General features: G+C 43.0%; 1 protein-coding gene across 1 annotated transcript in view; it reads left to right on the forward strand.

Annotated features, from left to right (window-relative positions):
- Positions 1-14,271, forward strand: part of LOC125634261 (uncharacterized) — a 37,649-nt gene extending 23,378 nt beyond the window's left edge. Inside the window, exons 2-3 of the mRNA XM_075126220.1 lie at positions 1,151-1,271; positions 10,493-14,271. Of these exons, the coding sequence (XP_074982321.1) occupies positions 1,151-1,271; positions 10,493-11,312 (941 nt within the window). The 3' untranslated portion in view covers positions 11,313-14,271. The remainder of the gene's footprint in view (positions 1-1,150; positions 1,272-10,492) is intronic.
- Positions 14,272-15,118: the final 847 nt, after the last annotated feature.

The raw sequence follows: 15,118 nt of genomic DNA on the forward strand, positions 1-15,118 counted from the left end.
ACCCCCGCACACCCCTGACCCCTCCCTTTCCTACCCCGCACCACCCTCACCCCGTCCCATTTCCACCCCCTTCCCCCAATTCCCCTCCCCTACCCCGCCTCTTTACTGCCTCTTCCCCCGAGCTCCCAGCATCCCCACTCCTCCCCCTCCCTCCCAGAAAGTCCTAAGTGGCGCCAAACAGCTGTTAGGCAGCGGGCGGGAAGTGCTGGAAGGAGGAGAAGTGGGGATGCAATGCACTCGGGGGAAGGAAGAGGCAAGGAGGGGGTAGAGGCAGGAGGAGCTTGGCTGCCGGTGGGTGCAGAGCACCCACTAATTTTTCCCCCTGGGTGCTCCAGCCCCGCAGCACCCACAGACTCGGTGCCTATGACATAAGTTACACAGACATATGCATTTCATGGAGGTGGTTTTATTATGCCGAAGGGAGAGCTCTTCAACAGATATGCTGCAGCAACGCAGCTGCATTGGTACAGCTGCACCACAGCAGTGCTGTACATGTAGACATGGCCTAAACCAAGGATAACCAATGCAGTGTTGTCTTCCTGAGTCTGCAGACAACCTGAAACAACAGCTCAAAAAGAGGTGCAGACATTCCTCTTCTTTTCATTCATTTGTAGACTCTGAAGACTAATGAAGGCAATTTACATCTCTTAGCAGAAACATGATTGTCCCACAGTCCCAAAAGAACTCTAATGCTGGTTTCCAAAACCCTCAGGCTCGCAGCCAATTCCAATAATTAACTTGTGCATTTACAATACAAAACAATACAGTACAAAAATCTGCATCCCTTTGAAAAGTGAAAATTTAGAGCAGAGTAAAATAAACTGCATTTACTATCAGCATAAACTATGCAAGGAGAACTTTTCTTCATTAAATTCTTCATTTTCATATTTAATTCCGTACAAATGTGCATTTTTTTAATTGCCCTGAAGCTGAATTTCCAGCTGACTGTGCATCAGAGTATCACAGAAACTGCGGGGTTTGCAGCAGAATTTAGTTCCAGCATGTTGCCAAATGTGTAGAGCCCTGGGATGGATCTTAAAAACCATGGATCTACCTGCTCGGTCTGGACATTGAAAATTCTACAGCACCTTTGCCAAGAGTTGTGCTTTTCCTCAATGGCTTTGGCCATAATTTCTCCTGCCATAATTAGTGTGCATATGCTGTAGGCTGGATGGTTGCAGCTTTCCACTCCACAGGCAGCTGCATCTCAATGCTTTTGCATATACAAGATGCACAGTGCTTGAGAATGCCAGGAACCGGAGTATAGAAATGTAAGATATTATTTATATGTTACTTTAAATTCATTTTTTTTGTTTAAACGTTGTTCTGTTTTTTTCAACGTGTTTGTAATTTTAGATTTCAAAAATATTTAAATGAGTCCGATCAAATGTTGGTCTGTTTCAGGGAATTTGTCATGGTAAGTAAATTAAAGCTTTAAATGGGAAATGTTTCTGAAATCAAAAAAATGTTACTGTAGGATTACAGCCATCTGCAAAGTAATCTAGAAATCATGAAAAAGAAGAAAATGCACATGATGTATATTGGACTAAGAAAGAAATAGGGATTTTTGCCTGTGTCATGACAACCAACTGTTTCAAGTTTCTCTCAAGGTTTTATGCATGCCAGCCAAATGATTTGGATACACTCCAAGCAAAGACGATGAAGATTCAAGAAGGGGAGTACTGTCAAAGGAGCAAAAAGCACACACATTGCCATTACCTTCAATAGTATTACTATTACCATAGTGTTTAGCAGCCCTAGTTCTGGGTCAGGACCCCATTGTGCTAGGTGCTGTACAAATGGAACAAAAAGACAGTCTCTTCCCCTTACAAGAGACGACAGTGGTATCAAAGCACCGATAAATTAACTGTTGCTAATGTTTCATGGTATTACAGCAAAGGAGAGTTTTAAGGAGGAATTTGAAGGTGGATAATGAGGTGGCTTTGTGGGTGCTTAGTGGAAGTTCCTCCTAAGTGTAAGAAGCAGCATGGGAGAAAGCTCAAAGGTGCTTGTTTGAAATCTTAACAAGTGGGCAAAGGAGCCTGCGCATTATTGGCTCACTGAAAGAGGGACCAGGATTTTACCATTTGTTTAACCTCAGCCTATTGCTGAATGCCCAAAAGATGGAAAGAGACTGTCTTAAATAAGCATGTGAATGTGGAAATAAGCACCTTGTAGACTAGACAAACAGCAAATATGAAAAAAGGACATTTATATGGGTTAAGAATAAAAGGATATAGATGATATAGATGATGAAAACAGATCTAAACCAAATGTGTAATAGCCAACAGCTATCCAGTCAATTCATAGGCCAGGAAGGTTTAAGCTTTACCAAGTGAGACTAGTAAGGTGCCTTGGTATATCCTTAGATAGCATACTGACTGTTTTGTATGTCATCTGGTGAAAAGAAAACTGACTGTAGGGGAAATTGCCATCTGTCTTTGTCAATAAAAGGACACATTTGCTGCTTGAGCTGTAAGACTTAAGCAAGCCATTTACAGTACAGTAGAAAGAAAGTTGGGGGTTGCATCTAAAGTGTGAGAAAATATAATTTAAAAGGAATAAACAAAAATTACCATGACATATTCTATTCTATACAGATTTTTATACAGAGGGGATAAAAAATTTTAAGGCAGGTGGCCACATTAAACTTATGATTTTCATAGCTTCCTAGGGACCCCTTTCAACCAGATTATCTCGGGTATTGGTTTTCTCACAGTTAAATGCCATTACTACTGTACACAGACAAGGACAGTGAAGATTCTCCTTCCCAAATACACCTTTAATACATCATCCTTTTTTCCCCACAACAATCATCATCCTGGATCTAGTCTACTGTAGAGTACGCATGATCAGAAACTCTTTTCTTTCCTCCTTTCTTCCTTAATATAGGCCCAGACACTGATTTAGTACTGGTGTAAATCTCAGTGGTTCAGACACAATCCTGTTACTCTGTTAACCCAGCAGAATTACTCTCTATCTATAATTGTGGACTTGAGGTATGTCTACACTGCAATTAAAAAAGTGCAGCTGGCCCATGCTAGCTGACTGGGGCTCGCAGGGATCAGGGTAAGAAGCTGTTTAATTGAGGTGTAGAGATCCAGGCTCAGGCTCTAGAGGGTCCCAGAGCTCAGGCTGCAGATCCAAGCCTGAACATCTACAGAGCAATTGAACAGCCCCATGAACCCGAGTCAGCTTGCAGCAGGTTTTTAATTGCAGTGTAGAGATACCCGTGGAGACCAGATTCTAGGGCCCGATCTGAAACATACTGAAGTCAATGAAAAGGTTTCAGTTAATTTCAGTGGGCTCTGGATCAGGCCCCAGACCTCAATATTTTGGAATTGTGTAATTCATGATATTTTTTTTTAAGGATAAAGACTTTTCTAATTATGAGAAGTGGCTGTGCATGCACAAGAAAAATCTAGGATATATGTTTAAACAGTAATAAATCCCATTTATTTAATTGCTTGGCTAACTAATTTATTATTAGAGAGATAAGGTGGGTGAGGTAATACCTTTTTAAGGACCAACTACTATAGAGAGAAACAAGCTTTCAAGCTTACACAGAGTTCTTCTTCAGGTCTGGGAAATGTACTCAGGCCTGGTCTACACTAAAAAGTTAGGTCAACCAGGCTACATTGTTAGGATTGACAGGCATTCAGTTTTCAACCAGAATGCCTGGTTAAAAAGGGACCCTGGCAACTCCAGTAAGTACAGCTGACCAGGTCGCTAAAAGTCCATTTGGCTACAGTGGCTGGCATGTCCCTCTGACTCCTAGGCACAGAGGCAGCCAGGGGGTCAATGGGATCTGTGGAGGCAGCACTTGCGGATGGGGGCAGTGCGCAGAGCCCCCTGGCTGCCCCTGTGCCTAGGAGCCAGAGGGACATGCTGGCTGCTTCCCGGGAGTTGCCTGAGGTAAGCGCCACCCGGAGCCTGCACTCCGACCTCCCCTTCTGCACCTCAGTCCCCAGCCCCAGCCTTGAGCCCCCTCCTGCACTCCAAACCCCTCAGCCCCATCCTAGAGCCCCCTCCTACACCCCAAACCCCTCATCCCTGGCTCCACCTCAGAGCCCACATCCCCAGCCAGAGCCCTCATCCCCTCCCGCACCCCAACCCCATGCCCCAGCCCTGAGCCCTCTCCCACACTCCAAACCCCTCATCTGCAGCCCCACCCCAGAGCCCGCACCCCCAGCCGGAGCCCTCACCCCCTCCACACCTCAACCCCCAGCCTGAGCCCCTCCCACACTCTGAACCCCTCGGCCCCACCCCCCAGCCTGGAGCCCCCTCCTGCACCCCAAATCCCTCATCTCCGGCCCCACCCCAGAGTCTGCACCCTGAGCCAGAGCCCTCACCCCCTCCCACACCCTATACATTGCTCAGGGGTGTGAAAAATCCACATCCCCAGGCAACATAGTAAAGCAAACTTAACCCATGGTTGTAGACAGTGCTGGCTCAATGGAAGAATTTTTCCATTGACCTAGCTATCATCTCTCAGGAGGTGGATCTCCTACGCTAATGCGAGAACCCCTCCCATCGGCATAGCTAGTGTCTACAGTGAGGCACTCTGGCTGCTGTGCTGCTGTAGTGGTTCAAGTATAGACAAGCCCTCAGAGAGCTGCAGCTAAATAAATGGTGGAACAGATTGTTTAGCATAAGTAGTTAACATATTTCAAGGGACCAGTCAAGATTGTTAACACCTCTCCAGTCACAAGGGGGAAAGGAGAAATGAAAAAAAATGTTTTATTATTTACAGTTACACCTAGAGGCACCACCAAAGATCACAGCCTCTGATGCTAGACACTCCACAAGCAAATGATAAGAGACAGTCCTTGCCCCGCAGAATTCAAAATGGCTGGCAAAGACAGTATTATCTCCATTTGACAGATGAGGAATTGAGGCACAGAGAGATTAAGGGACTTGCCCAAGGGTACACAAGTAATCTGCATCAAAGCTAGGAAGTGACCACAGATCTCTTGAGTGCCAGTCCAGTGCCTTAACCACAAGCTCCTTCATCCTCTCTAAGGGCTCGTCTACACCACACAGCTTTTAGTGACAAGGCTGTGTCGACACAGCCTTGTCGCTAAAAGTCAGCATGTGTAAACGCTCTTTTTCAGTATTTTGTCAGCACTTTTGGAGACAAAATACTTCCAGGAGAGCGCTCCTGCTGACAAAGCCGCGTTCACACTACCACTTGCGTCGGCAAAACTTTTGTATTTTGTGGGGGATGGAGGGGGCTTTTTTAAGTACCCGTGAAAGACAAACGTTTTGTCGACAACTTCGCAGTGTAGACAAGCCCTAATACTTTTTAAATGTCTTCACTTCATCACACACAAAAATAAATCCTCAATCAACTCTTAATTTACCAATCCCAGAGCCCTAGCACATCTACATCTCTGTCACACATTTCTGACACAAAGAATTCTATTTGCTCCCCCACAACAGTTGCAGCCACAACTCCCACTAATAATAATATAAGTTATTTGTGAATATGAAGGAGAAAATTGTGAGCCTGGGTCTGCAAAAGCCATACTCACATGGCAACTGGATTTTTAACATATATAAAGATTACTCACCTAAGAGTTTGAAGGATCAGATCATAGAATCATAGAATCATAGAAGATCAGGGTTGGAAGGGACCTCAGGAGGTCATCTAGTCCAACCCCCTGCTCAAAGCAGGACCAATCCCCAATTAAATCATCCCAGCCAGGGCTTTGTCAAGCCTGACCTTAAAAACTTCTAAGGAAGGAGATTCTACCACCTCCCTAGGTAACGCATTCCAGTGTTTCACCACCCTCCTAGTGAAAAAGTTTTTCCTAATATCCAACCTAAACCTCCCCCACTGCAACTTGAGACCATTACTCCTTGTCCTGTCCTCTTCTACCACTGAGAATAGTCTAGAAACATCCTCTCTGGAACCACCTCTCAGGTAGTTGAAAGCAGCTATCAAATCCCCCCTCATTCTTCTCTTCTGCAGACTAAACAATCCCAGTTCCCTCAGCCTCTCCTCATAAGTCATGTGTTTCAGACCCCTAATCATTTTTGTTGCCCTTCGCTGGACTCTTTCCAATTTATCCACATCCTTCTTGTAGTGTGGGGCCCAAAACTGGACACAGTACTCCAGATGAGGCCTCACCAATGTCGAATAGAGGGGGACAATCATGTCCCTCGATCTGCTCGCTATGCCCCTACTTATACATCCCAAAATGCCATTGGCCTTCTTGGCAACAAGGGCACACTGCTGACTCATATCCAGCTTCTCGTCCACTGTCACCCCTAGGTCCTTTTCCGCAGAACTGCTGCCTAGCCATTCGGTCCCTAGTCTGTAGCTGTGCATTGGGTTCTTCCGTCCTAAGTGCAGGACCCTGCACTTATCCTTATTGAACCTCATCAGATTTCTTTTGGCCCAATCCTCTAGTCTGTCTAGGTCCCTCTGTATCCTATCCCTGCCCTCCAGCATATCTACCACTCCTCCCAGTTTAGTATCATCCGCAAATTTGCTGAGAGTGCAATCCACACCATGCTCCAGATCATTTATGAAGATATTGAACAAAACCGGCCCCAGGACCGACCCCTGGGGCACTCCACTTGACACCGGCTGCCAACTAGACATGGAGCCACTGATCACTACCCGTTGAGCCCGACTTTCTACCCACCTTATAGTGCATTCATCCAGCCCGTACTTCTTTAACTTGCTGACAAGTTGCTACATAGATAATGACAAATAATAAATCTTGCCACCAGGACATGCAGGTGCTGTACAGCAGCCTGAAAAATAATACAATACAATAAAAACATTAAGATTTGAAAAGAATCAAACAAATAGAGGAGAGTAACAATTATAAGAGCCGGTTCATTGGTATTCTCCAGCTGTTTCACATTGCTCCAGCAATGCAAAAGAAAGGTAAATCTGAATTACTTAGCATGAATTGTGATGAGCCAAGGACTGGTCTGCAAAACAAACAAACTAACAAAAAACTAACAAAACCAAAACAAAACAACAAAAAATTTGGAACTAAATGAACCACTTCCATTTTAATTAATTTTTTTGATATTTCAGTGCAAGTCTGTGTGCGGACACTCTTTTTTTCAGATTAAGAGTCTCCTATTTCAATTTAGATGAACTCAGTGTTTTACTGACTTCAGCTAAGTAAAAAAAACTATAAACTTTGAAATATATTTTCAAGGTATAGATTATATTCTATTGAGATATAGTTACAGATGTATTTCTCTACCCAAGGGGTAAGTTAAACTGATGTAAACGAAACTGAAACCAATGTAAGAATGTCTATATAGGGTTTGCAAAAAGAAAAGGAGGACTTGTGGCACCTTAGAGACTAACAAATTTATTTGAGCATAAGCTTTCGTGAGCTATACCACAAGTACTCCTTTTCTTTTTGCGAATACAGACTAACACGGCTGCTACTCGGAAACCTATATAAGGTTTCGCACTGGTTTAACAAAGGCCAGATCTACACTATGAAGGTATAACAGTATAACTATATCGCTCAGGGGTGTGGAAAATCACCATCCCTGAGTGACATAGTTACACCAACCCAACTCCCGGTATAGACAGCACTGTGTTGATGGGGGGGGGGGGGGCGGGGATTTCTTTTCCCTTGCAGAGGTGGAGTAACTATGCCAGTTGAAGAAGCTCTGGTACACTGGCATAGTAGTGTCTTCACTGAAGTGCTGCATCTACACCTCTGCTGCATTTTCAGCGTAGACCCGTCCTAAATCAGTTTAAAATTACACCTCTAGTTAAATCACTGCAACTCTGAATAAAGACAAGGCCAAATATGTGTTTCCCTTATAAGTAAAGTAGATAAAGTAAAACTCTCTTAGGGCAGGAACCTTGTCTTTGCTTTTGTTCGTACACTGCTTAGTGCAATGGCTCCCCAATCCTGATTTTTGCTGCTAAAATAGAAATAACACAGTTAAAACTTCACTGCTTGAGCCATATACAGTAACTGGCCTATGAAAAGGTATTTTACTAATATATATTTGTAAATGTTTATGCTTTCAGTTTGAGCAGTTGTTTGTTTTGGGGGTTGAGTTTTTTTGGGAAGGGGATTTTATTTTGGTTTGTTAGCTGTTTTTTTGTTTTGCAATATACTATCTTGAGTTACTGGAGGAGTTTACTCCTCCAGTAACTCAAGATAGTATGTTGGTTGGTCCAGAAAGACAAGACACTCTACAATGCCTATAAAAAAATCTGAATCTTGTTTAGTTCCCGTCTTTCTAGTATGCAGGACATACGAACAGTTTAGGTCTGACTTAGCAAATGTTGTTGGATTTATCTACTTAATAAAAGTTTGTCAAACATTAGTAAAAGCCTTGGCCCAGGCTGCAATAGCTGCAATAGAGATTGCACTGTATGAGGCTGAAAGAAAGCTTGAAGAAACAAACAAGAAATCACAGTGCTGAGGGTTAGGACATCATGAAATGTGCATCTCTTGAAATCAGGAGCAAAATTTTGAAACCATTTCATAAAACTTAATTTAGTGTTAGAATGTGAGACTTGTATTATCCAGATTATAGTCCTGTTTCTCAGTAACAGAAAGTATATATGGTTTAAAACATGATTGAAATTGCTTTATCCTGTCAGATTGAATGTTCCCTGGGAAGACAAGATGTTTTCTTTCTTATGTATATGCTACATTGATACTATGTAACAAGGAGGACAATAGAAGAAATGGCTTCAGGGGAGGGTGATGCACAAAGAACATTCTCTCTCAAGGTAAACTTTGATTATCTTTTTGTTTGTTTGTTGCTTTCTTTGCATTCAGGAAAGTTCTCTATGCATCACAAAGCACAAGCAGACTTTTCAGTGTGTTCTCTGAGTTTAGATAACTATTGGAAGGGCATTCTGGGAAATGACATACAACTGAGCACACCAAGCAGCCCACATTCCTTCACAGTTTCTGTAATGCTTTCCCCCCATGTTCAGCTTCCATAGTTTTCTTGAATTTGTGTTTTCTAAGAGCTTGTCTAGGCTGGGACAAAAGGTGTCTTTGAAAAATGTCAGGTTTCAGAGTAGCAGCCATGTTAGTCTGTATCCACAAAAAGAAAAGGAGGACTAATAGCTCATCATACCTGATCACTCTCCTTACAGTGTGTATGGTAAAACCCATTGTTTCATGTTCTCTGTGTATATAAATCTCCCCCCTGTATTTTCCACTGAATGCATCCGATGAAGTGAGCTGTAGCTCACGAAAGCTCATGCTCAAATAAATTGGTTAGTCTCTAAGGTGCCACAAGTACTCCTTTTCTTTTTGTGAACTCTTTTAATTAACGTGTTTTAAAACCCTAGTGTTGACAGGGTAAGTTATATTTTAACACATTCATCTCAACCACATAATGTGTTAAAATACAACTTGCCCTGTCTACATGTGACAAGTTGAAACATAAAAAAAAAAAAAAGTTAAGAAGTTTAACATCTTAATTAAATCACTAATACATTTTTAAAAAATATATCTTTTATCCTGGTCTAACCCCAAAAGTCACTGCCATTTATGTGGTCTGCTGGAATTTTGAGAGCTAATTCTGGCTTTTTGCATGTTGATTATTTATCCTTTCTCTCAGCTTCTCCATATGTCAAAAGGAGATAAAAAAATTAGATCCACTAACCATCCCATGAAATCACTTACCTACAGCCAGGCACTAAACTACCACAGAATATGCTCCCAGGAGAAAGTCCAGGATACACCCTTTGACACACTTAAAAACGCCTTCACCAAATAAGGACACTCCACCAGAGAAATACATTGCATCACGGTACAGGCCTCCCAAATACTCCAAAAGAACCTGCTTCAATAAAGGAAAAACAACAACCCTCCAACCACACAGCCCTGGTTGTCACCTACCACCCCTAACTGGAACTCTTATGGAGTATCATTAAACAATCACAACCCATACTCCATGAAGACCACATCCTGAAAGAAATCTTTCATGAACCCCCTCTTCAGGCCTTCAAACAACCCCCCAACATCATCAAACTCATCATCAGAAGCAAAGACCCCACAGATCAGGACACACCAACTGCAAGTGGCACCAGACTCTACTGTAACAACAAATGCAAAACCTGTAGACATATCTCCACTGTTACAATGATCATCACTCCCACAACACATCTTTCAAGATCTATGGGTCCTACACATGTCTATCACCACATGATCTACCTCATCCAGTGAACTAAATGTCCCAGCGTATGGGTGAAACAAGGCAATCACTATGATCTCAAATGAACGCACACACAAAAAATGATATCACCTGTTGGTGAACATTTTTCACAAAACTATAACTCCATATCTCACTTCTCAGTCCTCATTCTTAAAGGACTCCATACCTTCAAAAGACAAGCCTTGGAGCTTAAATTCATAACTTTGCTAGACACCAGAACTCATGGATTTAATAAAGACACTGGATATATTGTTTATTATAATAATCTGTAGCAACATGGACTAACTCATTATCTGTTCCAACTTTTATTTAGCTGTGACACTCAGCTCTCATCCCCTAATGCCCCTACTCTACTTGGCTACATTGATGATATCTTCATCATCTGGACCCATGGAAAAGAAGCCCTTGAGGAATTCCACCATGATTTCAACAATTTCCATCCCACCATCAACCTCAGCCTGGACCAGTCCACACAAGAGATCCACTTCCTGGACACTACGGTGCTAATAAGCAATGGTCATATAAACACCACCCTATACCAGAAACCTACTGATCGCTATACTTACCTACATGCCTCCAGCTTTCATCCAGACCACACCACACGATCCATTGTCTACAGCCAAGCTCTACGATACCACCGCATTTGCTCCAACCCCTCAGACAGAGACAAACACCTACAAGATCTCTATCAAGGATTCTTACAACTACAATACCCACCAGCTGAAATGACGAAACAGACTGAAAGAGCCAGAAGAGTATCCAGAAGTTACCTACTACAGCACAGGCCCAACAAAGAAAATAACAGAACGCCACTAGCCGTCACCTTCAGCCCCCAGCTAAAACCTCTTCAACGCATCATCAAGGATCTACAACCTATCCTGAAGGACGACCCAACACTCTCTGAGATCTTGGGAGACAGGCCAGTCCTCGCTTACAGACAGTCCCGCAACCTGAAGCAAATACTCACCAGCAACCACACACCACACAACAAAACACTAACCCAGGAACCTATCCTTGCAACAAAGCCCATTGCCACCTGTGTTCACATATCTATTCAGGGGACACCATCAAAGGGCCTAATCACATCAGCCACACTATTAGAGACTCGTTCACCTGCACATCTACCAATGTGATATAAGCCATCATGTGCTAGCAATGCCCCTCTGCCATGTACATTGGCCAAACTGGACAGTCTCTACGTAAAAGAATAAATGGACACAAATCAGACGTCAAGAATTATAACATTCAAAAACCAGTGGGAGAACACTTCAATCTCTCTGGTCACTCAATTACAGACCTAAAAGTGGCAATTCTTCAACAAAAAAACTTCAAAAGCAGACTCCAATGAGAGACTGCTGAATTGGAATTAATTTGCAAACTGGACACCATTAAATTAGGCTTGAATAAAGACTGGGAGTGGATGTGTCATTACACAAAGTAAAACTATTTCCCCATGTTTATGCCCTCCCCCCGCCCCCAACTGTTCCTCACACGTTCTTGTCAACTGCTGGAAATGGCCACCCTGATTATCACTACAAAAGATTTTTTTTCTCTCCTGCTGGTAATAGCTCACCTTACCTGATCACTCTCATTACAGTGTGTACAGTAACACCCATTATTTCATGTTCTCTGTGTATATAAAATCTCCCCCCTGTATTTTCTGCTGCACGCATCCGATGAAGTGAGCTGTAGCTAATGAAAGCTTATGCTCAAATAAATTTGTTAGTCTCTAAGTTGCTAACAAGTACTCCTTTTCTTTTTACTGTATTACAGGTATAACTACATCCACATTGGGGTGGGGGCGTTTGGGTTGTTTTTTTGGGGTGGGGGTTATTGTCACTTTTACTATACAAGTATACAAGCCTTGTGTGTTTGTACCACGCTTAGCTCAATTGGACCCCAATCTCAATTGTGGCCTGTAGATGCTAATGTAATATTAATTTTCAGATCCTTGGATGAAAGGCACCATATGCAGTGTGTTATTAGTGTGTAACTATTTACACCCACACTACCTAGTGTTGTCTCAACTGATCTCCCAAGCTAAAGAAAGAAAAGCTAGCTCAGTATTCATATGAGAGACCGCCAAGCAACAGAAACTGAGGCCAGGCCTACTCTACAAACTTTTGCTGGAATATCCATGTCAGTTAGGCATGATTTGAGACCAGTATAGCTGTGCCAGCTGTATAGCTTACTTCGCTTGAGATGGGGCTGGAAAAATGGATGCCAGTTCAAGCACAGTTACGCTGACGTAAGATTCGTACACAATAGGAGCGCTTTGCTGGTTTATCAGAAAAGCTTTTCTAATTTAGATTTGGCCTGGGATGTTGCAGGAAGTGATGAGGTGGTCATAGTTGAGGTGAGATGAGGTTCTCTGGCCTGCAATGTGCAGGAGGTCTATGAGAATAGACTATGGTATGTGCATAGGCGCCAACTTCTCCTGGTGCCAGTGGGCGCTCGCGCGCCCTCCCCCCACCCCTATTGGAATCCTCCCCCAAATACCCGCCCCAGCCCCGCCTCCTCCCCTGAGGACGCCGTGTTCCCGCTCCTCCCCCCTCCCTCCCACAGCTTGTTATGCTGTGAAACAGCTGTTTCGCAGCGACAAGCGCTGGGAGGAGAAGCGGGGACGCGGTGTGCTCTGGGGAGGAGGCAGAGGCAGAGGGAGGAAGTGAGGTGGGGCAGCAGGGTGGAGCGGGGAGGGGAGCTTGGCCATCTGTGGGTGCAGCACCCACCTATTTTTTCTCACCGATTTCCAGTCCCGGAGCACCCACAGTGTCGGTGCCTATGGGTATATGTGTATTATTGGGAGTGCTGTCTTTTAGATGAAACATAAAACCTGTAAAAAGAAAAGCAGTACTTTTGGCACCTTAGAGACTCTAGTAGGTGGAGGGATAGCTCAGTGGTTTGAGCATTAGCCTGCTAAACCCAGCGCTGTGAGTTCAATCCTTGAGGGGGCGATTTAGGGATCTGGGAAAAAATTGGGGATTGATCCTGCTTTGAGCAGGGGGTTGGACTAAATGACCTCCTGAGGTCCCTTCCAATCCTGATAGTCTACGATTTCCCTGAATTTCAATTTCAATCTGATATTACAGCATCCTTATTCACTTTATCTCCTAAACTATATATCTGTGCCATTAGAGAGCCTAAATGCTCCCTGTGTATAGTTTGTATATTGATTAGTAAAGCACTTTGGGATGCTTTAGGATGAAAGGGACTGTATGTGAATTGAATTTATTGCACCTTTGAAGGTGATTAGTGCGGCTCATGCTGGAAGAATACAATTTTTGATCTATAGTCTGGTGTATTTTATTTATTTTTTATTTAGTCATCTAAATTGCTAACTGCCATCAGTTTAGAAGAATCTACCCTAAAACATATGTGTGCGTTGGGGGCAGAAGAGGCAATGTGTGATGGTGGACAGCCAGAAGATTAGCTGGAAGGGTTTGTTGGGAACTTGTGAGAGGTAGTGTATGTGTATGTGTACTTTTGGATTGTTGTACTTTGGTGTACTTATGTATACTTTTGGATTGTTGTACAACTGGTTGATCAGCATGTACCATCTGTCTGGAAGAATTTATATAGGTAATGCTGTCTTGTTTTACCATACAGCTTTAAAATACTGAAATGACTGTTGCCTGGAAAGCATATTGGGATCACAATGCGTACTCCATCATGACTCCTACAATCATTCTGTAAAATACTTTTGTGACATTACTCTGAAATTCAGATGAGCTGGCATATGGAATAAAGGTTTACCACCATGCCTGGACAAGGGAATACGTGGATTTTTACACTGATTTTGCAATTCTGGCTTACTCTTCAGGCAATATGTCATCAGGTGATATACTAATCCAAACAAATAAAAATCATCTAATTAAAATCCAACAAAAAGGGATCTATAAAAGGCTACAATTTCTTTGCAAACAGGAGGAGCACCACAAGGAACCTGGCAAACTGCCCTGGCATCATATTGCTTTCGCTGCAGGGATATAAAATTTAGTGGGAGACCTCCAAGGTTCTTTTTCATGACAAATTGTCTCTCCTGTGTATCAGTCACCAGATATACACTCCCAAGAGGTTTCACTGCCCTAGTGATGACAATGAACACCCCTGAGCAGCTTTCTCTTTGTCACTGTTATTCATTTGCTGTGTTAATGCTTGGGGACCTCAGTGGGACCAGGCCCCTTTGTGCTAGATGCTGTACAAACACACAACAAAGAAACAGCCCCCTGCCTCACAGAGCTTACAGTCTGATACCAGAGACAACAGGTGACTGCAACAAATAGATGGGGGAACAAAAAGAAACAAGCAGCGAGAATACTATACTAGTCAGCTTGATTATCAGGTCTTTTGCTCCTTGTTCTTCCTATGCTCTGGAAAGCTTGTCTCTCTCACCATCAGAAGTTGATCCAATAAAAGATTTAATAATTTTATTAAGATGATGTTAAAATAAAAGAAAATGGTACAGAGTTTAAGTATAGAAGTTTCTGGTTATCAGGGAATAAGGTACAGGTTATCAAGGGGTGCAAAGTTTAGGAACGGGTGGTATAAGGAATACATAATCTGCAATATCCCTGATTGGGGGTAAAAGGTTAACAGGTCAAAGTACAAACATTGAGACATGGGGGTATGTTGTTCATATAATGGCTATGTTCAGGTGTGGAGTATAATGAGTGGATACGATGATGAGGCTGGATTTACTCTCATTTGGTGAGATTTAATGTTCAGTGAGTTTATGGCTCCAGTTCATATGGTCCAATGGAAAAAGTCTCTCGGTCCCTTTCTCATAGTTGATGCAGGGTGTCCTACAGGCTCATACTTATTACCTCCCCCACCTTGTCTCGCTAATGTCTTGAGACCAACACAGCTACAACAACACTGCAATAAACTCTCTCTTGCCCTCCTTTCCTGGCTTAGATGTAGGAGAGAAAAAACTCCAACA

The sequence above is a fragment of the Caretta caretta genome, chromosome 3 (genome assembly GCF_965140235.1).
Source record: "Caretta caretta isolate rCarCar2 chromosome 3, rCarCar1.hap1, whole genome shotgun sequence".
Classification (NCBI taxonomy): Eukaryota; Metazoa; Chordata; order Testudines; family Cheloniidae; genus Caretta; species Caretta caretta.